The sequence below is a fragment of the Podarcis tiliguerta genome (genome assembly GCF_965153285.1).
Source record: "Podarcis tiliguerta genome assembly, chromosome: 2".
In the NCBI taxonomy this organism is placed as follows: domain Eukaryota; kingdom Metazoa; phylum Chordata; class Lepidosauria; order Squamata; family Lacertidae; genus Podarcis; species Podarcis tiliguerta.
In genome coordinates, this window is record NC_139535.1 from 96,498,912 (window position 1) to 96,524,403 (window position 25,492).

Genomic DNA, 25,492 nt, shown 5'->3' on the forward strand with positions numbered 1-25,492 from the left:
ACTTGGAAACGACTCAGCGTCAAAATTTGCAAAGGAAAGGCTGAAGGCAATCTTGAGGACCAAATTTATTTGAGCTCCCAGCCAGTCTGTGATGTCATAGTAGTTGCAGTTGTGATGTACCTTGTTCCTGCTCCTGGAATAACTACAAAATGGCCCCATCTGTCTGAATGTTACTTGTTGATTCCTGGTTCTGTTTCTGTTCTGTTCTGTTTTCACAGTCTGCTTCTGTTTCTTGATATTTGTTCTGTTTGCCTCCATAATTCACAATTTAACAATCTTGCTTTTCAAGGCGATGTTCACTGTCCTGGAAGGGTGAGCAAGGCCTTGGCCCAGTTCTTCGCAGTCCCACCATACAGATTCTACTCTTGAATACGCCAGTGCTGCTCACATTATAGCATTGGGCTGTATGGGGGGGGGGGTGCAACCGAAGCACTCCTGCTGAGCTCTGCCACCTGCCTTGGTAGTGTACATTTCCTAACAACACCAAGAGTTTCTTCATAAGGCATCTTTTCTTTTCCAGAGCACAGTGAAGTTTTATTGGGGTTATAATCTTTCCCAGTAAACTTGGGAGAAACCACGAACAGATGGGTCTCATATAGAGGAGCAATCACGTCAAATTTCTTCTCCAGAAATTGTTACAAGAGAGATACTTTTTTTACTGTAATGCCCACCCATCACAGAAGATACCCTTTACACCTTTGAACTGGAGGAGTCATTCTTAGGACTTGCAAGTTGCCTGTTTTGCCTATTACAACATTTCCTAAAAGCATTAATTAGATCTGACCACAGTCTGGCTACTTCTACCACAGTTCCTTGCACAAAGGCTGGGAAGAATCAAATCCCAACCCGCGGCAGGAACCCACAGCCACTTGGTTGGTGTTAAGAACCGTTATGTATCAGTGTTGGAATTGTGTAAAACACTGTCATCTCACTTCCCTGTGTGTAATGCAAAGCAAATAAGCTTCCTGAAAGTTTTGATAGTCATCAGGGTTCCACTTCCACCCCTCTCCTTGAGGGAACTTAAAGGGAATATTGATGTAAAAATCTGAGATTCCACCTCATTAAGCTCTTCCCGCTACCCTGGATTCAAACAAAGCTGTTTGTTGTCTGTATTTGCTTACTGAAGGAGACTGAGTTTATGAATGAGACAAGACATTCTGTTCTTGTTTGTGACCCTTCATCTTCTGGGGCGGGGGAGAAGTTCTGTGGAAGGCCCATGCCATGGTTGTTTGAGTGTGACCTGAGGTTGGCTAGCGTGGAAACTGAGAGCAGAGGTACAGTATTTGAGACTTGTAGACCCCAAAAGAGACTCTTCAAGTTTACTGAATGCTGGGGTGCAAGGGGTGGTATCCAGTTGGCGTTCTTTTCTGATTGAAGGCAGTTTTTGGTGATTTCTTCTCCCCTTGGAGCAAATGGGGGGGGGCACTTCCAGAGGGGAAGGGGTTGCCTTCTCTTTCTCTGACAGATGTCTTCTGTCCATAGAAAGACATCAACCGGATGCCACTCAAGGAGAAAAGTTTTTTTGTATATATTGTTAAGCACAAACCTTTGTTGATAGCTCAGTCGGTAGAGCACGTGACTCTTAATCTCAGGGTCATGGGTTTGAGCCTCATATTGGGCAAAGGATTCCTGCATTGCATGTGGTTGGACTAGATCAGGGGTCCCCAAACTAAGGGCTGCAGGCCGGAGAAGGCCTGAGGGACTCGTTTATCCGGCCCGCGGTAATGCCCGCTGCCATCGCCCGCTCTTACCGGCACTGTGCTGCACGGCTGCCCACAGGTCAGAGGAGCACCAGAAATAGCTTGTACGCATGCACAAGCGTTATTTGCGGTGCACATCCAGGTCGGAGGAGGCCCATGCACATGTGCACAAGCTATTTTTGGTGCTCCTCTGACCCGGAAGCACACCGGAAATTGTGTGTGTGCACACGTATGGGCACGCACTCCCCCGCCCTCTGGCCTGCCGCGCGATTGGCCCTGGAGACACCGGCCCAAGGTGTGGTAAGTTTGCTGACCCTTGGACTAGATGATCCTCGTGGTCCCTTCCAACTCTATGATTCAGTGATTTATTATCTTTACAGAGGGATTCAGTTGTACCCAAATCTCTGTGTTGTAAACCTGTAACGTTTTAATCCCATGTACACTTACTTGGGAGTAAGCCCCACTGAACTCAGTAGGATTTACTTCTGGGCAGACATGCCCAGAATTGCGCTATTAATTGCACTCACAAAATCTCAAGAATGATCATGCAAATGTGCACTTTCACTTCCCGTGGCTTTGAAAGCATGCCACGGAAAATAAGAACAGGCGTAATAGTCCAGGTTCCACACATAGTGTTAAGATTCCCAAGGGGTATCTGTGTTCTAGATTTTCTGCAATTGCTTTTCTTTTCCTCTTTCTCCAATCTGCACCTGACCACCCACCCTTTCCCTACAAAGCAAAGAAACAACAACAAAAACACCTCACCTAATTGCCTTTAAGGCAGGCAAAGTAGAGCAAGGTCAGAATAGGTTTTGGCTCCTTGTGGGGGGAAGGCTCAGTGGCAATTTTGTGGTTTCTTTTTGCACAGACCCCTCCATTCACACTTTCCTCTCCCACCCATTAATTTGCTGTGGTAATAGCTGCTTTGTGCTAAGGAGAGGCAAAGGGGGGGGGCTGCCGGAGGGGGGGGGAGGAAGCATGTAGACAGCAGCTCTACTGTTTTCTGGAAGAGATGTTTTCCCCATACTCTTCCCCCCACCCCACCTCTCTCTCTCTCTCTCTCTCTCTCTCTCTCTCTCTCTCTCCTCCTTCTTCCCTTTATTGAAATAAGTCTGTCCTGGGTAAGGAAATTCGCAGCAGCTCCTTCTCCATTCTCAACCATCTTATTGTTGTTGTTAATATATGTATATATATATGTTTAAACAACTCTGAGCGGTTTTTTCTTCTTCTTCCCCACCACCAAGACTGGTCTTATTTTGCTAAGAGGAAACAAGTGTTTAATGTATCAGAAAAAAAGATATTTCTTGCAGCTGCTGAGGTTTCTCAGGAGCTGAGAATGAAGCCAGTCTTTGTGCCGCGATTTGAGCCTCCTTTTTAAGGGGCGAGGACCTGGGGGGACAGAATGAGGCCCTGCTTTCTTGGCTCTGTGTTTCAAGGGGGAAAGCACTCCATGTTTAGGTGGACAGTGACCTTTGCTGGAAAGGTGGGAAAATCTTGTCCCAGCCCTACTCGGATTTGTTTGGCTTCACAGCAGTGGCTCCAAAGCTTTGCTGCAAGTGCCCCCATTTGAGCCAGGTGTTGTAAAAGGTAAAGGTAAAGTTAAGTCCAGTCGTGGATGACTCTGGGGTTGCGGTGCTCATCTTCCTTTACTGGCCGAGGGAGCCGGTGTTTGTCCGCAGACAGTTTTTCCGGGACATATGGCCAGCATGACTAAGCCACTTCTGGCGAAACCAGAGCAGTGCACGGAAACACCGTTTACCTTCCCGCCGGAGTGGTACCTATTTATCTACTTGCACTTTGACGTGCTTTCAAACTGCTAGGTTGGCAGGAGCTGTGACAGAGCAACAGGAACTCACCCCGTTGCGGGGATTTGAACTGCCAACCTTCCAATCGGCAAGCCCAAGAGGCTCAGTGGTTTAGACCACAGTGCCACCCGTGTCCTAACCACTACTATTCAGCCAAGAGTTGGGGTGAACCCCAACTTCTGAAACTGTCTGCTTGGCTACAGTTTTTAAAAGGCTACTGGGAGGAGGGCCATGATTTGGCTAAAACTGGGGGTAAGTCGAGGCGTGGTGAGGCTTCTGAATTTCAAGAACAGTCACTCTTTCCTTTCTCCCATAATTCATGCACCACCAAGCAGAACATTTCCATTTGCCCAATACTGAGCTGTTGGTGCTCGGCTGAGAATGCAGAGCCTCTTGCTTGCATTGCTTTTCTTCCTCACTTTAATGTGAGGAGCTGTTTCCCTTCCAGTGTGCAAGTCTGCATTTCAGTGAAGTGAATGGGAAAAGACACATGTGCGCAGGTTGCATGTCTGTGGAGCTCCTACACACAAGGAAGCACTGGTGTGGTGATTTGGTGCTCACAGAATCATAGAATTGTAGAGTTGGAAGAGACCCCTATGGGTCATCTAGTCCAGCAGCTTGCATTGCAAGGAATCTCATCTAAAGCATCCATGACAGATGGCCATCCAACCTCTGCTTCAAAACCCCCATGAAGGAGAGTCCACAACCTCCCGAAGGAGACCATTCCACTGTTGTACAGCTCTTACGGTCAGAAAGTTTTTCCTGATGTTTAGTTGGAATCTCCTATCTTGTAACTTGAAGTCATATTAAGCAATGGGAGGATGAGGGGTTTTTTAAAAAATAATTTTTAAAAATGTACACTGGTACCTCGGGTTACAGACGCTTCAGGTTACAGACTCTGCTAACCCAGAAATAGTACGTTGGGTTAAGAACTTTGCTTCAGGATGAGAACAGAAATTGCGCGGTGGCAGTGGGAGGCCCCATTAGCTAAAGTGGTGCTTCAGGTTAAGAACAGTTTCAGGTTAAGAACTGAATGAATTAAGTTCTTAACCCGAGGTACAACTGTAGCCCCATTATGCTGAACTTTGAAATCCCGCAGCATCATTGATTCAAACTGCATTCATTTTGAGAGTTGCAGCTGCCAGGGTTGTGCTATACGTTGGACGATTGGAATGGGATTGCAGGTGAAATTTTAGGTTTTATACCACAAGTGCGTAGGTGGCAGAGGAAGAAGGGTTACTACAGGGCAAGGCTGGGACTTGTTGGCAGAGCTTTGGAGGCAACATAAAGGTTTGTGCTGCTTTTGTCCGGACTGTGCCCTCTGGTGTTGTTAATCCTTCATGTTTGTGAGCAGTAAATTCTGTCATCAAACAGAGAAATGCAATAAGGGAAGCTTTTGTTTCCTTTTCAATTCCATTTTGGGAGAAGCTCACTTGAGAGAATGAATCCCTCATTTTCAAGTTTGTGCAGATGTAGATCCTGCAGATAGTCTAATATACACCAGGTGAGTCCTGAGTTTTGAAACCAACACCTCAGCAGCACCCATGCCAAGAATTTTATGTAACCTTCAGTCAGTCTCTCTGCCTCCCATGCCTTGTATGTTGAGATGGACTGAAACTCAAGTTTGCAAACCACATTCATCCTTCCATTCATAAGAACAATCAAGCTGATTCATTCAACTGTTTTTGTATCCTTTTAGTATTTAGCCACCCCATGACCATTTATGGGAAACTAAGAGCCTTATCAGTCAACTGGGTGGAGCAGAAGTCCTTCCTTCCTTCCTTGTATTTTCAAATACAGACATTTTTTTTCTATAGACTTCTGTACATACATACAACACATGCATAGTTTGGCTCAAAATGGTTTAGAATTACTTAGAAAATCCTCAGAAAGAACTTTAGCTTCTTTGGCAGGTACCAGATAGTATTGTGCAGCAATACTACAGTATTGTAAGAAAGTGCGTGTATTGGTGGCACTCAGATGACTGGGCAGGCCACCTCAACTCCCCAGATTCCTGTCCTCTCTAGTTGTAACCCTTCATGTTCATATGCTGCTACCAGTGACCATTGGTGGACCAGTCTTGGCTGCCATTTTTCTTAGTACATAGTGTGCTTGCACACATGCATGGTATTGTAAGCAAACATGGCAGTCAAGGCAAATTATCCTAGTGAACACTAGAAGCAGCAAGAAAAGTACAGGATGGGGAAAGGACAATGGATCTTACAGTAGTCTTTGCCAGATGTTTTTGACTACAGCTCTCATCTATCCCGGCATGATGACCATGATGAAAGTTTTCATCCCAGGAATCAGGCAGGCACCAAGTTGCCGAAAGCTGCTTTACAGTGTATAAATTGCTTTGAAATTCTCTGTTCATTTATCCTCCCGATAACTCTGCTACCTACATTAAACTAAAATATTGTTGACTTGCCCAAGCCCACCCAGCGAGCTCGTGGTTTAACAGAAATTTCAATCTCGATTTCTCACTTTAAAACTCAATATTGTACCTCCCTAACCACATTTCCCTGTGTCTGCCTCTACAGGTAAAATCTACCCGCTGTTTAAATGCAAGACAGGAACTCTGTGACCTTTGTTTCTATTTTAAGGACAATAAAATGTCGGTGTGGTTTGACACTCCCTTAGCACGATTGTGTTCCCTCTCAACCAGCTATTGAGGGCTGAATAGATGGAGTGTTAGACATTCACATCTGTTTAACACCAAGGACCTGTATTTTTTTCTCTTAAGAACTGAGCACCTCATCAGTATTGACAAAACTAGACAGCATATTAGCAGTGCTAAGCAGATGATTCACTGCCCCAACCAAGCAACAGGGTTCCTTACCCGTTTGGAAATATTTGAGCCAGACAGTAAATTGGCCCTCATTTTATATGTCTGAGTAATCGGCATACTTGGCCTCTTAAAACCCTCACCAAGTAAACAAATGCTTTATCTTCAGTTGACAAAGACACTTTAATATGTTCCATTTTCAACCAACTTATAGCTGAGCCTTCAATTGTGAAACTTCCCCTGCTTGTGGTGCAGTCCATGCTTTTGGGTGGCGCTGTGGGTTAAACCACAGAGCCTAGGACTTGCCAATCAGAAGGTCAGCAGTTCGGATCCCCACGACGGGGTGAGCTCCCGTTGCTAGGTCCCTGCTCCTGCCAACCTAGCAGTTTGAAAGCATGTCCAAGTGCAAGTAGATAAATAGGTACCACTCCGGCGGTAAGGTAAACAGCATTTCCATGCGCTGCTCTGGTTCGCCAGAAGCGGCTTAGTCATGCTGGCCACATGACCCAGAAGTTGTACGCTGGCTCCCTCGGCCAATAAAGCGAGATGAGCGCCGCAACCCCAGAGTCGTCTACCTAATGGTCAGGGGTCCCTTTACCTTTACACCCTGCTTTAGACCACAGATAATACTGAAACATCAGTGAAGCACTCTTTTATGTTTTGGGATCAGTGCTGACCAGAAATGCAAACCTATCTTGGACTTTAAAAAATGGCTGTTCACCATTAGGTGGAATGCACACCTCCAAACACCCAACTTGAACAGTGATGTTGTGGAAATAATACCTTTGCCACTAACACAAGATGCTGGTGGGAATGGAGGGAGCTGGAGCTTGACTCCCAGGCTCCAAATTGTCATTGCTTGAACTGTATGTAGCATGTCCTCCACCTAGTGACATGAATGATGTGAGGCATCCATGCATCAGTATTCAGCACTGGCCAAAACAGGGAAGTTACCGTATTTTTCGCTCTATAAGATGCTCTTTTCCCCTCCTAAAAAGTAAGGGGAAATGTGTGTGCATCTTATGGAGCAAATGCAGGTTGGGCAGCTATCCCAGAAGCCAGAACAGCGAGAGGGATTAGCCGCACGCAGCCTCTTCAGGACAGCGAGGAGCCTTCATCCCGCTGCCCTGAAGAGGCTGTGCAGTTGTCCTAGAAGCCCGAAGAGCAAGAGGGATCGTTGTGCACTGATCCCTCTTGCTCTTCTGGCTTCAGGGATAGCCACGCAAAGCCTCTTGAGCACAGTGGGATTGCTCCTGCCTCTTTGCTCAAGAGGCTTTGCATTGCTTTCTGGTTTCTTGTTTTCCTCCTCTAAAAACTAGGTGCGTCTTATGGAGTGAAAAATACAGTATGTGTCAGGCAAGGAATGCCCAGAGTGAGGAGTTGTCAAAAGTGCATTTACAAGTTAGGAAAATGCATGTCTTACCAGCCCTGCGTCTCTCAGCTGCTCCTAGGTATGCACCCAATGAGGCAGTTGCCACAACAAATAGGCCATGCCCCCAACCTCAGCTTATGTATCTCCCACAAGCAGGCACAGACTCCACCTGTGTGTAACTTGCTTCTGCTCCTCCTCCTCCAATCCTCACTTGGTCCTGGGAGGCAATGGATCAGGAGAGGTGGGGGCAGGAGGAGGAGGCATGGAAGTTCTTGACTTTCCACCAGCCTGACCTATCGCTCGATCCTCCTGCACCTGTTCTTCGCTCTCCAACCCTGCAGTTTCTCCTGCCTCTGCCTCCCATCTCCTGGCTGTTACAGGATCCCTTAGATCACTGTTTCCTTCTTCCAAGTCAGTCTCCAGTCCTGCTAGGGTCTGGTATAATGACATTTGTTTCTGCAGCAATTAGAATTAAAACCACAGAGGAGAGTGTCTCAGTGCAAGAGAGATCTATATATAATACGTTCTTTGGAAATCTTTCTGTAACAAGCAACCTATATGGAATAACCTTTGCCTCTTCTCTGGCAAGCAGTTGGGAAGTGGGGAATGTAAGATATGGTGCTCCCGGTTCTTTTAGGAATATAAGGAACTGTAAAGGGCATGGACCTGGGTCACAGCTGGTTTTTCCATTTCCCAATGGGGGAATCAGCTGTTATATGTGTATTTTCTTCAGTTTGCCTTCACACAATCTGAAATCTCAGTAGCACCTATCAACCCCCCATTTGATATCTGCTACCTCGTCCCACTGTCCCATCTAAAGACTCACCGCAGACACAAATACAAATGTCTACAGTCCCTGCCAATTCCCCACCCCCACCCCAAATCATTTACCATCTAGCCTGATTAAGAGCTCTGGTGAACTCGAAAGCTTGCACGTTATGTTGCGACATTTTGTTGGGCCTAATAAAGATAAAAGGTAAAGGTAAAGGATAATAAAAATACTGCGCTAATAATGGATTTTGGTTTGAATGAGTTGGCTTTTCTCATGGGGCAGCCATGGGTACTTTTGCTTTTTGAAGGAACTCAGTGTTCCTAGTTGCTCCTGCAGAATTCAAGACCTGGGTCTTCATGAACATGTGTTCCTCCATGCCTCTGTGCATGTCTATTCCAGAGTTCAGAGTAGTGCTTGATTTTGTTCTTTGCATCAGCTCAGAATGCACTTTGGAGGGAGAGTTGGTTGATGGGAAAGCGACAGCATCTTAGCATCTTCTTTGATTTGGAAAATCTGTAATCAGGGTGAGAGACTCTAGCTTAGCATACTCCCTGATGTGTAAGCTTCCCGCATGAAAAGAGATTTATACTGTTAAACTGTGGCATCTCACGCCCAATGCCAACTCACAATCCTTTCTACGACACATTTTTGCCCTGTGCCTGAAACTCCCCTTTCAGCTCAGGATGTGCAGAAGTTACCAAAGCCTTTAAAATACTACTATTATGACCACTGGGATGCGGGTGGCACTGTGGGTTAAACCACAGAGCCTAGGGCTTGCCGATCAGAAGGTCAGCGGTTCGAATCCCTGCTACGGAGTGAGCTCCCGTTGCTCGGTCCCTGCTCCTACCAACCTAGCAGTTCGAAAGCATGTCAAAGTGCAAGTAGATAAATAGGTACCGGCGTTTCCGTGCGCTGCTCTGGTTCGCCAAAAGTAGCTTAGTCGTGCTGGCCACATGACCCGGAAGCTGTACGCTGGCTCCCTCGGCCAGTAAAGCGAGATGAGTGCCGCAACCCCAGAGTCGTCTGCCACTGGACCTAACGGTCCGGGGTCCCTTTACCTTTATTATGACTACTACAAACAAGCAAACAAACAAACAAACAAAAGCAGGCTGAAAGAATAACGTGTAAAGCAATGCCCCTCCCCTGCTTTTTTGGTTGTTTTTTTTAAAAAAGCTTGCTGCCTCTAGTGTCTGTTTCAGCAATTTGGAGTTCCACGTAGACAGCTATTTTAAACTTGCTATCTGCCTCCTTTTGACAAGTCTTTTCCCCCACCCACCTCTGTTCCTCCCTGCCTCCCAGGGGCATTGTTAAGTTGAGTAACTTATGTAGAACACTTTGAAGATGAGAATCCTGAGTTGGATGCCAAGCATTAGCATGATTGCCTTAGGCCCCAAGGGCTGAAAACACTGACATTAAAGAGACATGTTTAATAACAAGGAATATTTCGCCAACAAAAGGACTATCTCAGCCTAATGTCTTTTATTTGCTCCACCCATGCACAACCATCATTTCTGTTATATAATACCTATGATCTATTTCATTTTATTCGCACAGGAATTTAGCCATTGGGATTGGAATCCAGAACTTTCCAGAAGGACTAGCTGTCAGCCTTCCCTTGCGTGGAGCTGGGTTTTCGACGTGGAGAGCATTCTGGTAAGGTTCAAATCCTGTTTCTCACATTTCCTTTGTATTTCTTGATGCAACTTTGGAACTGGAAATGTGTTCAAGTGGCCCTGATTCATACTTTCTCTCGCACACTGGGAAAGGCTGCTGCTATTTATTTCAGTGGTTCTCAGTCCTTTTCCTAACTGGGCCTACCTACTCTATGGTTGCTAAAGGTCCTCCTATCTAATCCAACTATCAGTTAGAAATGGAAATCTCTTTACTCCTTGCCATGTAGGTCTCATCTGGACTACACAGTTAAAGCAGTATTATACCACTTTAAACAACCATAGCTTCAACCAATGAATTCTGGGAGCTGTAGTTTGTTAAGGGTGCTGAAGGTTGTTAGGAGACCCACTTGAAATTCCCCTCACACAGCTACACTTCCCAGTAGCAAGGCAAAGTGACCTTGAGAGGAGGATAGACAAAGGTTGGAATTGATTTCTGAATGGGAGACCAAACAGGGGCACCATTTGGGCTCTGCTTCTGGGAGAGGTGCTGTTTGAGTTCCACCTCTGGCAGTAAAAAGGTAAAGGACCCCTGGATGGCTAAGTCCAGACAAAGGCGACTATGGGGTTGTGGTGCTCATCTCGCTTTCAGGCTGAGGGAGCCAGCATTTGTCCACAGACAGCTTTCTGGGTCATGTGGCCAGCACGACTAACCACTTCTGGCACAACGGAACACTGTGATGGAAACCAGAGCGCACGGAAACGCCGTTTACCTTTCCACCACAGCAGTACTTGTTTATCTACTTGCACTGGTATGCTTTCAAACTGCTAGGTTGGCAGAAACTGGGACAGAGCAATGGAAGCTCACTCAGTAGCGGGGATTTGAACCGCCGGCCTTCTGATCGCCAAGCTCAAGAGGCTCAGTGGTTTAGACCACAGTAGAATGTCTTGGGGCAGCCCTGAAAGGAAAACTGATAGCACTACGCTGAAAACATGTAGCAACTCCCCCCAACCCCCCCAAAAAGATACAGTCATACCTCGGGTTAAATGTACTTCAGGTTGAGCATTTCCAGGTTATGCTCTGCGGCGACCCGGAAGTAACAGAGCGCATTACTTCCGGGTTTTGCTGCTCGCGCATGCGCAGACGCTCAAAATGACGGCATGCTCAGAAGCGGGGAATCGTGACCTGCGCGTGCACAGACGCAGGTTGCATTCACTTCAGGATGCGAACGGGGCTCCGGAACGGATCATGTTCGCATCCAGAGGTACCACTGTATTGCAAATTGCAATCCCAATAAGACTTTTCTAACTTCTCTGTTTTTGTCCCCAAACAAAACTTGACTATCAGACTAAAAAACAGAAGAAGATTATTTATTTATTTTTATTTTTTGGAGGGAATTGATTGACAAAAGATCTTGACTGCAAAAGGTCCCTGTGGAGGAGGGAGAGGCATGGGGAGGAGAATTCACATTTATAGCCAGATGTTTTCTTTTGTCTATAGCTATTTGCCACCTTTCAGATTAAAGGAGGGGAATTGTCTTATGCAGTGTTTGCTCCTGAATGGTTTCAGAGGAGATGATGATGATGGTGGTGGTGGTGGTGGTGGTGATGATGATTGGCAATAATTATCCCTGTTGTCCTGGCCTCAAATGGGAAGTTGTCAAGGAGAAGGGGAAGAACTGATTTGTGTTGACTTCGGAAACTGTGGCAGCTTGAAAGGGACAAGCAACACAATACATAGGACAGGACAGGACAGCATCCTGCCTTATCTAGTGACATGTTGTTTGGGCTGTTTTACAGGTATGGGCAGTTAAGTGGCATGGTGGAACCACTAGCTGGCATCTTTGGGGCCTTTGCCATAGTGTTAGCAGAGCCTCTTCTGCCCTACGCCTTGGCCTTTGCTGCTGGGGCAATGGTATATGTGGTGATGGACGACATCATCCCAGAGGCACAGATCAGGTGAGCAACTCCTTATTCAGCCACATCCATTCTGTTTCTTTCATGCTGTTTTTAACACCAAACGTCTCTCAGGTAGAGAAGCCTCTGCAAACCAAATCAAGGGGAGATGAAAACCAAAGCATGACTGTGAGGTCCAGTGTAGCTTTGTTTCAGCTTAACTGTTCTGTAGAGAAGAAAAGATTGGAAAACCCACTTCAGGCAGCAACGCCACCTAAATTAAGCTCCTCTCAGTCAGTTTTGAGGAAAAGATTTCAGCTCCCAGGACATCAGACTTTCACAACCGCCTGAAACTACTCAGACCAACGTCGTAGAATCCAGTCTTAAGAGTTGGTTGGAGTAGCAGACTCCTTGTCATGAAACCCTGCAAGTCAAAAGCACCTCATCTTCATCCCAATTCTCCCCTTCTAGAGGGGAATTGTTGGTGTGTTAGCTGCCACTGTTTTCAGTATCTTCTGCCTACACAACCACTTCCCCTCATTGGTTAGTATCCCTCAAACCATGACCATCCCAACCGAACAGCATAAAACAGGGGATTAAACGCACTGTTTGCTTCTCCAAAGGGGGAAGAAGAAACATTTTTGTGTCAGATAAGGAAACAAACAAAAAAACAACAACAGCAAATACAATTTGGAATGCAGACCTTAACTTCTCTTCTCCTACCTCCCCTCTCTTTGCAGTGGCAATGGGAAGCTGGCTTCCTGGACATCGATCTTAGGATTTGTGGTCATGATGTCCCTGGATGTTGGACTTGGATAACAGGCGATGTCAACTTTCCCCACCTTTGACCTTCAGAATATGTCATTCTGGACAAAATGCACAGCAGAAGCTGGGATGGGAACAATGCATTTTTACGTAATAATAATACTGATCTGGGTTAATGTTGATTTGACTTAAATTATACGGGCTTAAAATTTGCCATGATGTTAATGTGGGTGGTTTTGGAAAACGCAGGAAAGTCATTCTTGTGCCCCCCCCCCCCCCCTCCTGCCACTCCATTACTCCTTTTCCAGCGGGGTTGTTGGTATGAGGTCAGGTCTAATCTGTGGTGATTGTCTTTGTGTTCACAAATCTTGTTGTGTGGTATAAACTGAGTGGTGCAAGGCAACATCAAAGAGCTGAAATGGCCTACAAGAGTGACCCACAAGAGAAGTCCATGCAGTGCTTTGTTTTTAGCTGTGGAAATATTCGGCTTCACTACTTGTCGAAATGGATAGATCATTTCTTTTAATCAATCATGGGACCTTAGGGGCTGTGTTTAGAGGTGGGGAGCAAGAGCTTTCCTATCTGCATATGATATTGGAGGTTTACCTGGAGAGCAAGGGAAGATTGCAAAGTGTTTGTGGCAAATCTTAAGTGAAGGCTGCACTTCTTCTGTCAAGTGTCTGGGCTTCCCGTAGGTGCACTCATTTCCTAATATTCCTTGTCTGGTAGGAAATAATCACCCTCCAGTTTTAGGGTTATGGAGGGTTACTATTTCTGGAGTTACTACTTTAGGGTTTCTGGAGGTTGAGCCTCTGTGAATCGTTAATCTAAGCTCTTAACTCAGTTGACATGCCAATATGGCGTTTTTTACCATCTCAAGCAAGCAGAGTTCAACAATGAAGGCGGATCTGAGCCTCCTAGTGTCAACACTAGGAGGCCTATTGCCGTAGCACCTAATTCCACCCCTCACTCCCTACCTGTGTTTTCTAATATCTTTATTTGCTATGATAGCAAGAGGGCTTTCTTGGGGAATTGTTCCCACCCGCTTCCTTGTGATGAATGCAAGAGAGTAGAGTGGGGCAGAATAAACTGATGGGGTGAGTTGACAACTTGTGTTCATCCAGCAAATCAGTACCAACTCATTGGCAGAGCAACTATAAGGGTCGAGATCCCTGAGTAAAAAGACACGCCCATTGTGCTCTACGGCGGAAACAGAAGAGAGAGAGCTTGCATTGGTACATCATATACTTTTGACAGCTAAGGGCTTCTTGCTTTTTGTCTGTAGCATTTGTGCTTGCAGGTTAAACCTCAAGAATTGTGTGTGTGTGTGTGTGTCACTGGAACCTGTCTTCCTATATGTCACCTCATGGCTCTTCAGAAGAGGTCTCTGGATAACTAGTGCCACACACATCCCCACCAAGGCTTTTCTCCCACTTCACAAAGCAGGATTTACTTTGGTTGCTTTGTGATACCTATTTTCTCTAGGGGCGACAGAGCGTAAGGAGTATGTGTGTGCCGGAGGCTTCCCAGGGGTCATGTGGTTACCATCAGCCAGTTGGTGCTCTTGGACTAAATTAATTGAAAGCCCATGGGCTTGTTTCTTCAGTGTGTGTGGTTTTGTTTGTATGCCCAAAGACCAGTACATAACGATGATTAGTAATTGATCTGACTTTTTAACTGTGGTGAGTCTGAATAAAAGAGGAGATTTTAAAAATTGTGTTTGAGTCATTGGATTAATTTCTTTCTCCTGCCATCTCTCTCCCATTTTTTTGAATGTTCATTCTAACCTGCTTGTCCCTAAGTACAACTATTCAGACTCAAACGTAGTTGAGTCTGCTTCATCAGATCCTTGGTCTGTTCATACTGTTGCTTCTGGTAACCATTCAAAGCCCCTTGCTCTACTGCAATAATAATGAGCCAATGTCTGATTAGACAGTGTGTCGTTCCGTCCTCAAGTGATGGTGAATGCGAGCCAATCTGTATTCCTGGAAGTGACCTTGAGGAGCAAATGTCAAAAGAATTGCCCAGGACACAGCTGAACCTCTCCTTCCATATTACAAGTTAAATGCATTGGAGTACCTTGAACCACAAAGGATAATGGTTTAATTTCCATTATGGAAATGGGAATGTTTACTTATGTTAAATTACTATGCATTTTTAACATGGGGTTTTTCATTTGGCAGTAGTTCTCATGTGATTGGCTGACTGTGAGTCACATGAGAGAGGCATTCCATTCTATTGTGACTGTTATTCAAGTAACTGTCGTTTTTACCATTTTCTGCTTCTTTCTGTGTGTGTGTGTGAGAGAGAGAGAGAGAGAGAGAGAGAGGAGCAGAGAGAGAGAGCCGCTGAGAAGGGCTTATTTGTAGTGTGTGTCAATGTGATTTGTCTGACGTGAAACAGACAGAGGAAGATCCCTAAATGTTAATAGGAAGAAACTTGTGTAGGAGCTCTCTATAAGGAACAAAGTGAATAAGCATGAGATTGACTATTATTGGGGAAATCAACAAATGGCTGTAATGCATTTATTTCTTGGCAGAACTGAAGGAACTAGTATTTTGTGGGCAAGCAGTTTGCTGGCTGGTACAGACAGAAATGTGCTAGAAAAACCTGGAGGCAAGAGGGCTAATAGTTGGGTTGCTGGTGTCTGTTTTTGTTTCCTTTTGGTCACCAAAAATTATCTGAAAGATTTTCGTTTGCATATGGGTGTGATATATGATATGTGGGACAGGTTTCACAGCCACTCTCCAGATGTTTTTGACTATGTTTAGTTAGAGAGGCGTTATGTTTTTGCAGATAGAAGGGCTTGATGCTTCTTCTTAAAATGCTGAGGGATTCAAAGGGATGGGCATTGCTTTTTTTGTGCTCAAAAGGCAAAAGTTCATGTTGTCCAGGGCACCCCCACTTGTTCAGCCTTCTGCACTCCTCCTCCTGCCCACAAATAAGGTTCATAATTGATCTAGAATTGCAGTCCCTAACACGCCCTTGCCATCTTTCAGCTGATATTAACATACGGAAGGGCTCATACATGCTCCCAGAAGTACGCTGAGCCCATGCCACCAAAACCAACCCGTAATTTGGAATATGTTCTCTTCTGCTTGGCTCACATCATGGAAAAACAAGGGTGGATGCGATGCTGTGCCACCTCTTCACACTGATAGAAAGCATAGCTGTCAACTTTTCCCTTTTCTTGCGAGGAATCCTGAAATATACTTGGAGTCGAGAGTGGATTTCATGCTCTTTATTCAGCTCATAGTGGTGAGGAGGAATGGAAGTTCCCCCAGAATGTCTGCTTTATATACATTATTTACACTATGGGCCCCACATGATTGGCTAATTCCTGGATTCTCCTGTAGGCCAATCAGGTTGCGGATTCACTTCTACCTGGAGCTGGATTGGGTGGCTCCTGTGGACCAATCACACTGCTGCATTCTGAATCCTATTGTTCTAGGACCAATCAGACTGCTGCATTTTGGATCCTATTCAACTCGGTACATAACAAATCCTATTCGGAATAAGGGAATTTCCCTTCAAAAAAGGGAAACATTGACAGTTATGATAGAAAGGGCCCCATTTGAGATAGAAGCCAGCATTGGAGTTAAGTCCTAGCTCTGTATTCCAAGAGACCTCCAGCCTGTGTTGTGCTTCTTGGTTAAGTGGAGCAGGAAAAAGGAAGCAGTGAGGACAGCAAAGAGGAGAGCGCAGCAGACGAGACAGACTAAGGCCGACCAGGTGAACTGTCACCCTCGCTAGGTAGCGTGAGGGAGCTCACGTCCTCATTTGCCTCTGAGTCAGAGATGAGGAATGCTGGAGCCAGTGTTATCTCTCAGTGCCTGTGTGGCTAACCGAGGGCTGACGAGGACCCTTCCTTCCCGCAGGGATTGCACTACTCAATGTTTACCTGTGAGCAAGCAGAGTTCCGGGGGGGGGGGGGAGAGTTTAGCAGGGAAGGTGCAGCTCGCATGGTTGCGGTTTCAAGGGAGGAGGCCGCAACAGGAATCCCTGAGCGAGAGCTTTGCACGCAACCAAACAATCGTCTTATTATTACAAGTGATGCCATAAAGCCCGACGCAGCACAAAAGCCCTCTCTCAACGCCGAAGCTAGAATAGACAGCAGCACCTGAGTCACTGCTCATAAAGGCACGCTGATTTCATCTGCTAACCCCCACTCTGTGTTTGGGGGAGGCAGGGAGAGAGAAGCTAAGAACAAAATGCCATCTATCTCATATTTATATATATATATATCTTTGTTGTACTTGGCAACACGATAGCAATTAAAACGGAGACACACAGAGGCTTCTGTCTCTCCTAAGTGGAGGGCAAAGGTACTTCTTCGCCGCTTGATTGCAGAGTTCTTTTGTGACTGTCTCCTCTGTGTGGTAGTAAATAATGGCACACCCCCTTGCATTTCTCTATGGGCGCTTTGGAAACCATGTTTTATTTATTGCAGTTTCATTCCACCTTTCCTAAAGGTGGCACACATAGTTCTTGTCCTTCCCATTTTATCCTCACAACAACCCTGTGAGGTAGGTGAGGCTGGGAGGCAGTGACTAGCCCTAGATCACCCAGTGACCTTCATAGCTGAGTGGGGATTTGAACTCGGGTCTCCCAGGTTCTAGTCCAGCACTCTAGCCATTACACCACACTGGCTTTCATGTTCGAGGCAGACAACTGCAGCAATCCAGTTATCACACTGTTAAGCTATAGGAAAAGAAGGGGAGAGTTTCATAGCTCAGTCAGTAGAGCATGAGACTCTTAATCTCAAGGTCATGGGTTCAAGTCCCATGTTGGGCAAGAGATTCCTGCATCGCAGGGGGTTGGACTGGGTGACCCTTGTGGTTCCTTCCAGCTCCACAACTCTGTGATTCTATAATTTGGGAGGAAGCTGGAATGAAAAAAAAACCAAAAAAACCCGTTCCTAAAGCTATAACACCATTTTAGGTTTTCAGCCAGAATATACCCTGACCTGCCGTTTGTCCACAGGAACAGCTTGGGGTGCTAAATTAGGTTCATGCTAATGAAGGGGAGAGGGACGCGGGTGGCGCTGTGGGTTAAACCACAGAGCCTAGGACTTGCCAATCAGAAGGTCAACGGTTTGAATCCCCGTGACGGCTTGAGCTCCCATTTTTCGGTCCCTGCTCCTGCCAACCTAGCAGTTTGAAAGCACGTCAAAGTGCAAGTAGATAAATAGGTACCGCTCTAGCGGGAAGGTAAACGGTGTTTCCGTGCGTTGCTCTGGTTCGCCAGAAGCAGCTTAGTCATGCTGGCCACATGACCCGGAAGCTGTATGCCGGCTCTCTTGGCCAATAAAGCAAGATGAGCGCTGCAACCCCAGAGTCGTCCGCGACTGGACCTAATGGTCAGGGGTCCCTTTACCTTTTATGAAGGGCAGACGCTCAAGGGATTCCCCCCTTCTTCAACGTCTTCTTCTTGTGCTTCTGATGCCCACATGCCATATCACAAGCAAGCTGTGTTTGAAACGCCCCCCCCCCCCCCATTTCCAACTTCCATTGCCTTGACTTTCAAAAGCAGTTGACCACATGGCAAGGGGAACAGGTATTTGAGAAATGCAAGTCCAAATAATTTTTAGACATGCAGAACTAGCGTCCCAGTTCTCTCTTTGGATCTGGGTTACAATATTCTCTGTCCCATGTAGTGCGCTGTAAAATGCCCGATTGTCTACAAAGTTAGGAGCAAATGTTTGCCAGGGAGCAGGGGGCAGAATGGGGTAGGGAACATGGCTAGATTCTTGGCCTACCTAGATAGATTACCAGGCCCAGACCAAGGGCTTCCAGCCTGTCAGTATTTTACAGTGGAATTCAGTGTGACATACTAGTAAATTCAGTTTGTGCAGTTAAAGCGGATTTGCTGGTCTTGTGCAATAAGTTTGCTGCTCCCCAACCCCCACCACAAATTTCTTAGCAGTAAGGAAAGTGGAGCTGAGACTCCAATATTTTGGCCACCTCATAAGAAGAGAAGACTCCCTGGAAAAGACCCTGATGTTGGGAAAGATGGAGGGCACAAGGAGAAGGGGACCTACAGAGGACAAGATAGTTGGATAGTGTTCTCGAAGCTACAGACATGAGTTTGAGCAAACTGCGGGAGGCAGTGGAAGACAGAAGTGCCTGGCGTGCTCTGGTCCATGGGGTCACGAAGAGTCGGACACGACTAAATGACTAAACAACAGCAACAAGGAAAGTGACATGAAAGTGCATGGGATCGCATTTGTTTAACATGGCATCATATAACTTCCCTGCAAACAAGTGAAAATGAATGTTTAGCAAGCCCCTGGCACCATGCATATGACCTCATTGCAAACATTGTGCAAACAAATCAGAATGAATGTTCAATAAACCGGTTATCTGGACACAACCCAAAACAGAGCACCAAGTGCTAAGCATTCTGTGTTGGTTAGCTGCTTGTAGGAAGCCACAATTAGATTTTTTTTCTTCCCCTTTTAAGTAGGCTTCCTCTGGTACACGCTAATAAACCTCTCCAGAGGTTCATTGCTGTTGCATAATCTTACAAAACCACCAATGGTAGCTGGAATGAGCTTGCGCTTTATGCCTCAGGGTTGTGTCAGTTTTGGTACTTGTGGAATATTGTGTGCTCTTGAAACAGATTCAAAACATGCAAAGCAGTTATGGAATATGCAGAAGTGGCAAAACTAACAGAAAAAAAATTACATGAAAAGGACAACAAAAACTTTAGAAGAGAATCGGAACCATTTACAACATATATGAAGAGGCAACATAAAGAAGTGGACTCATTGGCAGGGTTTGAGTAAACTTACAACTGTATACAACAAAAAATAATACTGTATGTATTGAGAAAATTTGGGGGAAACAATACGCAGGGTGAACAATATGGAAATAAAACAAAACGGGAGTATGGGGGATGTCCAGGGGAGGAGGGTCGAAAAATGAAAAATCGTTAAAGATATATTGTTAGAAGAAGTATATATGGAAAAATCAATAAAAATTATTTTTAAAAGACAAAAACAAAACGGAACCTGCAAAGCAGTGAAACCATCCGCGGAAGTCCTTGACTGATCTACTCACTCGGGCGGTAAGTAGGAAAGAGAGATTAATCCTCAAGAGGCACCAAGAGATCAGGTCGCAGAGAAGAAGCAAAGGGTTCTCTGGAGGAAAAATTGTCATTTTAAACAATTGGCAAGGTATCAGTTCTGAAGATGTGGCTTTTGGGAACGTCCTCCTGAAATGTAATTTTCCATTGCTACAGGTGTTATATATATCAATGCAGAGTATCATCAGCTCACAGTTCCACCGACTGCTTGGCCACGGCAGTAAAATGGCGGCAGCCGTGGGTCGGCAGGCGGGTGGGCGTCTGCTGTGGGCCTGACCGGGCCTCCTCCTTTCACGGAGCTCAGCCTTAGGAAAACTTCTTGAGAGAAGCAGATTCAGAGCTACCAAGACACTATCCCAAATTGCCCTAAATGTTCCTGAGATGAAGGTATCTTCTCTAGATAACTGCTTGAGGGTAGCGTCTGAAGATTCTGGAATTTCAAAATGCACAGTGGGACTTTGGATTGACGCTGGAAGCAGATACAAAAATGAGAAAAACAATGGAACAGCTCATTTCCTGGAGCATATGGCTTTTAAGGGGACCAAAAAAAAGAGGTCCCTGTTGGATCTAGAACTGGAGATTGAAAACATGGGAGTTCACCTTAATGCTTATACAATAAGAGAACAAACTGTATATTATGCAAAGGCTTTCTCAAAGAGCTGTGGAGATTCTTGCTGATATCCTACAGAAAAGCACACTTGGGGAGGCAGAGGTTGAAAAGGAGCAAAGAGTGATCCTTCGAGAAATGCAGGAAGTTAATTTACAGGAGGTTGTCTTTGACTGTCCTTCATGCCATGGCTTATCAAAATACAGCACTGGAACCGACCATATTAGGACCCACAGAAAACAAGACAGAGTATCATCCTCTAAGTGTTTTGGGAAACAAAGCGGAAATGGTTTCATAGGGCTATTCTCTTCCCCCACTGCCCAGCCCCTCTCTCTTTTGAATTGCCCTGCAGAAGCATCATGCAGATTGTGTGGTTTTGCATTCAGCTCCGTCAATTCTGTGCCACAATTTTAACTCGCTGGGATGGATGCAGGAGAGATGCTCTCTCACCTATCAAATGCTGGGTGTATACATGTTACTGCATATCAGAAAGACTTGGAAATACGTAAGCCGCTCCAAGATATATGCGTATATTTTTTAAGACCCGCTATTTTAAATCATGCATTGGCACACCCGATGCATTTTGTTTAGTGAAATAAATAGCAGGTATGTGACCAGTCTGTTTCCTATAAAAATATGCCAAAGCATTCTTCCAGTAATAATAATAATAATAATAATAATAATAATAATAATAATAATAATAATAATAATAATATATTATTTATACCCCCCCATCTGGCTGAGTTTCCCCGGCCACTCTGGGCGGCTCCCAATCGAATGTTAGAAACAATACAGCATTAAATATTAAAAACTTCCCTAAACAAGGCTGTCTTCAGATGTCTTTTAAAGATAAGATAGCTGCTTATTTCCTTGACATCTGATGGGACGGTGTTCCACAGGGTGGGCGCCACTACTGAGAAGGCCCTCTGTCTGGTTCCCTGTAACCTTACTTCTCGCAATGAGGGAACCGCCAGAAGGCCCTCAGAGCTGGATCTCAGTGTCCGGGCTGAACGATGGGGGTGCAGACGCTCCTTCAGGTATACCAGGGATATTACCCCCACCTGCTTCTGCTCCCCATTCAAGGCGACTCTATTTTGCGCAGCCTTTGACTGAGCACTCCATCCTCTGGCTTCAAATACAAACACATTTGCTCACTGTTGTCTGTGCTGGGGATTCTCCCTTCCCCTGTTTGTCTCCCAAATTCGGCAAAATTGCAAGCAAGCTACTCTAGCAGCAGGGACGTGTTTTGGTGTGGGTGCGTTAACCCATAAAGCAGGGTGGTCAGTATAATGCCCTGAAACTTATCTTGGGCTCCCAATAGCCCCAGCCAGCAAAGGATTGTGGGAAGTAACAGTTCAACACCTAGAAGACACCTTGTTGACTATAACAGCTGTTTGGTGTATATACATAGCGGAAGAGATTATTATTATATGATTGTATTTTTATTTTCGCTTTCACCCTGCTGTCCATCACATCCCACCTGCATTGTCTCGGCTCTGCACGTGTCTGTTAAAACCCATCTGTGAAGCATGGAAACTCTAGCCAGACAGTGACCTCAAGGGCTCCCCTAGGGGCCTCCTGAATCATTAAGCAAATTAAGTTGTTAGGAAAGGCGGGGGCTGCCCCTGTAATTGGGTGTGAGTGCCCCAGGGGAGTCTGCAATTGTTACAAAGAAAGAGAGTGTTAGTGAGTGGAGAAGAGAGAGTGCCATCTTCCCTTATCCTTCTACCCACCCCTTAACTCCCGCTCCCTTAAAGTTCAGGCTTGCCAAGAAAGATGATTCCAGCCAGCCCGTTTGACTTCTCACCCAATTTGCTCTCCATTGCCTGTTCAAGAAATTAATTTCCTTCCCCTCCTCTTCCTCCAGATAGAATGATCTAATTATGACTGTGCAAGCCAACTCTCCGAAAACTCCTCTTGGGTCAGAATAGCTACAAATAGCAGCAGATGCATTTGTAGCCTTTGCAGGTTTAGGAACATGAAAAAGCAAATGTCTCGTCTGTGTCTGTTCTTTGGTGTCCCTTGGTCACACAGTGTTTTGTTTCTGGGGTTCCAACGGTTCCCCCCACCCATAAATAGATTTTAAGCATTCAGCACATACATCGGTGATAAATACTGAACAGTAAAATGGACAGTGAACCACAGACTGAGTCTTCATCTTGCGTAATTAGATGCAAATAACCTTGCACCACTGTTGACACATTTCTGACACTGCTGCTCCCTATACCTCAAAGCCTGCCATGTTCGTGGAGACAGGGGCTCCTCTGATGATGGGTCCTGCTGCTCTGGTTCCTGTGCATTGACCCCCATCCCCTCACCATCCTCTCTCGTCACTCTGTGAGTACTTCCTTCCCTGTCCCCATTGTCCTGCCGGTTCATGACCCCAGGAAAGGTCAAGGAGCAAACCCTACACAAATCCAGGGTGGAGTCCCTAAGATGGTTGGATGGCGCCATGTATGCCTCCTTCTGGCAACTCCTGCAGCCAAGCTGGTGTCAAATGTATTGCTCTGCATTCTTTTGGTCCACATCTGCATATCTCTCTCCACCCCCATATAAATATCATATGTTCATAAATTGTTCTGAATAAAGTGCCTCTAGCATCAAGTCCATACCTGTGTCTCACCTCTTACTTCCAGTCTCTGCACCTGAGTGTAGTTTTTGGGATCTTGATGATGCTCACCCATCAGTCTTGTGAAAACCCATCAGTTTTCCAGCTTTGTTGTCAGGATTACAAGGGCAAGTGTGTGTGTGTGTGTGTGTGTGTGTGTGTGTGTGTAAGATATGAGACTATGCCTTTCAATTGATTTATGTATGGAAGCCCAGTAGGGCCCTATCCAGGATACAGCCTTTCTCTTGACTCACAATTTATTACTCGTCTCCTTGCAAGGTGTGTTAATTTTAAAAGTTTCCTGCTTGGCTCTGAGACCATGTGGTTCTTTTTTCCCTTTTGGAAAAAAAAAAAGAATGCTTAAGTAGTGCTTAAAAAAAACATGACTTCCAAATGCCTCCTTAAATGTTGCCCCTTTTCTTCTGACTGGCTGTTAAGCTTGCCAATAATCCCTCCTTGTCATTTCTTGTTGCTCTGATAGACAACACTGTGTGTCAAAGTGCCGATCAGAAGGGCCCCCAGGTCCCGTGGTTCATATTATGCCCGTGTGAATTAACTGGGGCTGTGTATATTATAGGCTCTGACAAATGCTGATGGATTGGGCTTCCCAGTCAATAGGAACTACTGTGGGAGCTGTCAGTACAATGGCAGTCATTGTTTGGCAGGGCAAGCCTCTGCCTGTTACCTAAAAGACTTGAGACAGGTGTATCGTGCTGTGGTCACGCTATGGAGCAGAGCGGCAGCCAAGATTTCCCCTCGCTCGGTTATGTCTCTCTCTTTTAAGGTTCTTAAGTTATGTCAGTCGTAACTTCATCTGGAGCCGAGTGAACAGCAGCCACCCTGCTCAGCTCCCCCTCATTACCAGGCCGCACTTGACATTCTGCTGTGGAGAACCAGAGCTTTAGGCACTGGAATGACAAATGGCAGGCCTCCAAAACTGGGTGGATTTCCTCTCCTTTTCACAAACCTCCTGCTTTTGGCAAAGGGAACAAAGGTGCAAGGTGCACGCTTCATTTCCGAGCTAAAGAAGTGCGTGGATGTGTCTCCTTCGAAAAGCATGCAGGCTCTTTCGCTACGCTTTTCCATATTTGCCACTGAAGCATTGCGAGGTAGGAACCTATTATCTTCATCTTGAAGACGGAGCACGGAGGGCTGCTTCCGGCGTCATTTTTCTTTACTTCAGACCTCCATGGTTTGTGGCCCACCAAGTCAGGCTTGGCTAACCCAGGCCCTCCCAAGGGTCCCTGTTTTCCAGGGACAGTCCCGGATTTACAGAAGGCATCCCAGTTTCTGATTTGATAACGGAATGTCCCGCTTTTCCTTAGGAAGTCCCAATTTTCGCTGGATAAATGTTGGAGCGTATGGAGTGGGCCGAGCCTGTCTGCCATTGAGCTGCAACCTCTTCCCCTGTGAGTTCGTCCTGCCCATGTCTGCAATGACCAGGGGTCAGCAAACCTTTTCAGCAGGGGGCCGGTCCCCTGTCCCTCAGACCTTGTAGGGGGCCGGACTATATTTTTTTGGGAGGAAATGAACAAATTCCTATGCCCCACAAATAACCCAGAGATGCATTTTAAATAAAAGGACACATTCTACTCCTGTAAAAACACTTGTCGTTGTTTAGTCGTTTAGTCATGTCCGACTCTTTGTGACCCCACGAACCAGAGCATGCCAGGCACTCCTGTCTTCCACTGCCTCCCGCAGTTTGGTTAAACTCATGCTGGTAGCTTCGAGAACACTATCCAACCATCTCGTCCTCTGTCGTCCCCTTCTCCTTGTGCCCTCCATCTTTCCCAACATCAGGGTCTTTTCCAGGGAGTCTTCTCTTCTCATGAGGTAGCCAAAGTATTGGAGCCTGAGCTTCAGGATCTGTCCTTCCAGGGAGCACTCAGGGCTGATTTCCTTAAGAATGGAGAGGTTTGATCTTCTTGCAGTCCATGGGACTCTCAAGAGTCTCCTCCAGGACCATAATTCAAAAGCATCAATTCTTCGGCGATCAGCCTTCTTTATGGTCCAGCTCTCACTTCCATACATCACGTCTGGGAAAACCATAGCTTTAACTATACGAACCTTTGTTGGCAAGGTGATGTCTCTGCTTTTTAATAACCCAGAGATGCATTTTAAATAAAAGGACGCATTCTACCCATGTAAAAACTCTCTGATTCCCGGACCGTGCACGGGCCAGATTGAGAAGGTGATTGGGCTGGATCCGGCCCCTGGACCTTTGTTTGCCTACCCATGACATTGACCATCATTTGATAGTGAAACTGAAACAGATTGCAGTGGAGAATGTTTTCATTCTGATTTGCCAGAAGAGGAAGGGGAGTGAAATATGGGTACCCCTTGTCTCTGGAGCTCTTCTGTGCAGCAGGCCTGTCCCTCATCCATTCTAAGGGGAAAGATGTTTTGCATGCTGTGTTCACATTACTGGCTTAAAATGCCATGAATTCGCCCCCACCCCCACCCCTTGCTGCATTTCAAGCCAAATT

General features: G+C 45.8%; 1 protein-coding gene across 5 annotated transcripts in view; it reads left to right on the top strand.

The window, feature by feature from the left end:
• The window catches only part of SLC39A11 (solute carrier family 39 member 11), a 260,594-nt gene extending 246,172 nt beyond the window's left edge, over positions 1-14,422 (top strand). For all 5 annotated transcript variants that reach the window (XM_083427894.1, XM_083427895.1, XM_083427897.1 and 2 more), the window contains 3 exons: positions 9,989-10,087; positions 11,845-12,003; positions 12,681-14,422. In XM_083427894.1, the coding sequence (XP_083284020.1) occupies positions 9,989-10,087; positions 11,845-12,003; positions 12,681-12,759 (337 nt within the window). In that variant the 3' untranslated portion in view covers positions 12,760-14,422. The remainder of the gene's footprint in view (positions 1-9,988; positions 10,088-11,844; positions 12,004-12,680) is intronic.
• The last annotated feature ends 11,070 nt before the right edge of the window (positions 14,423-25,492 follow it).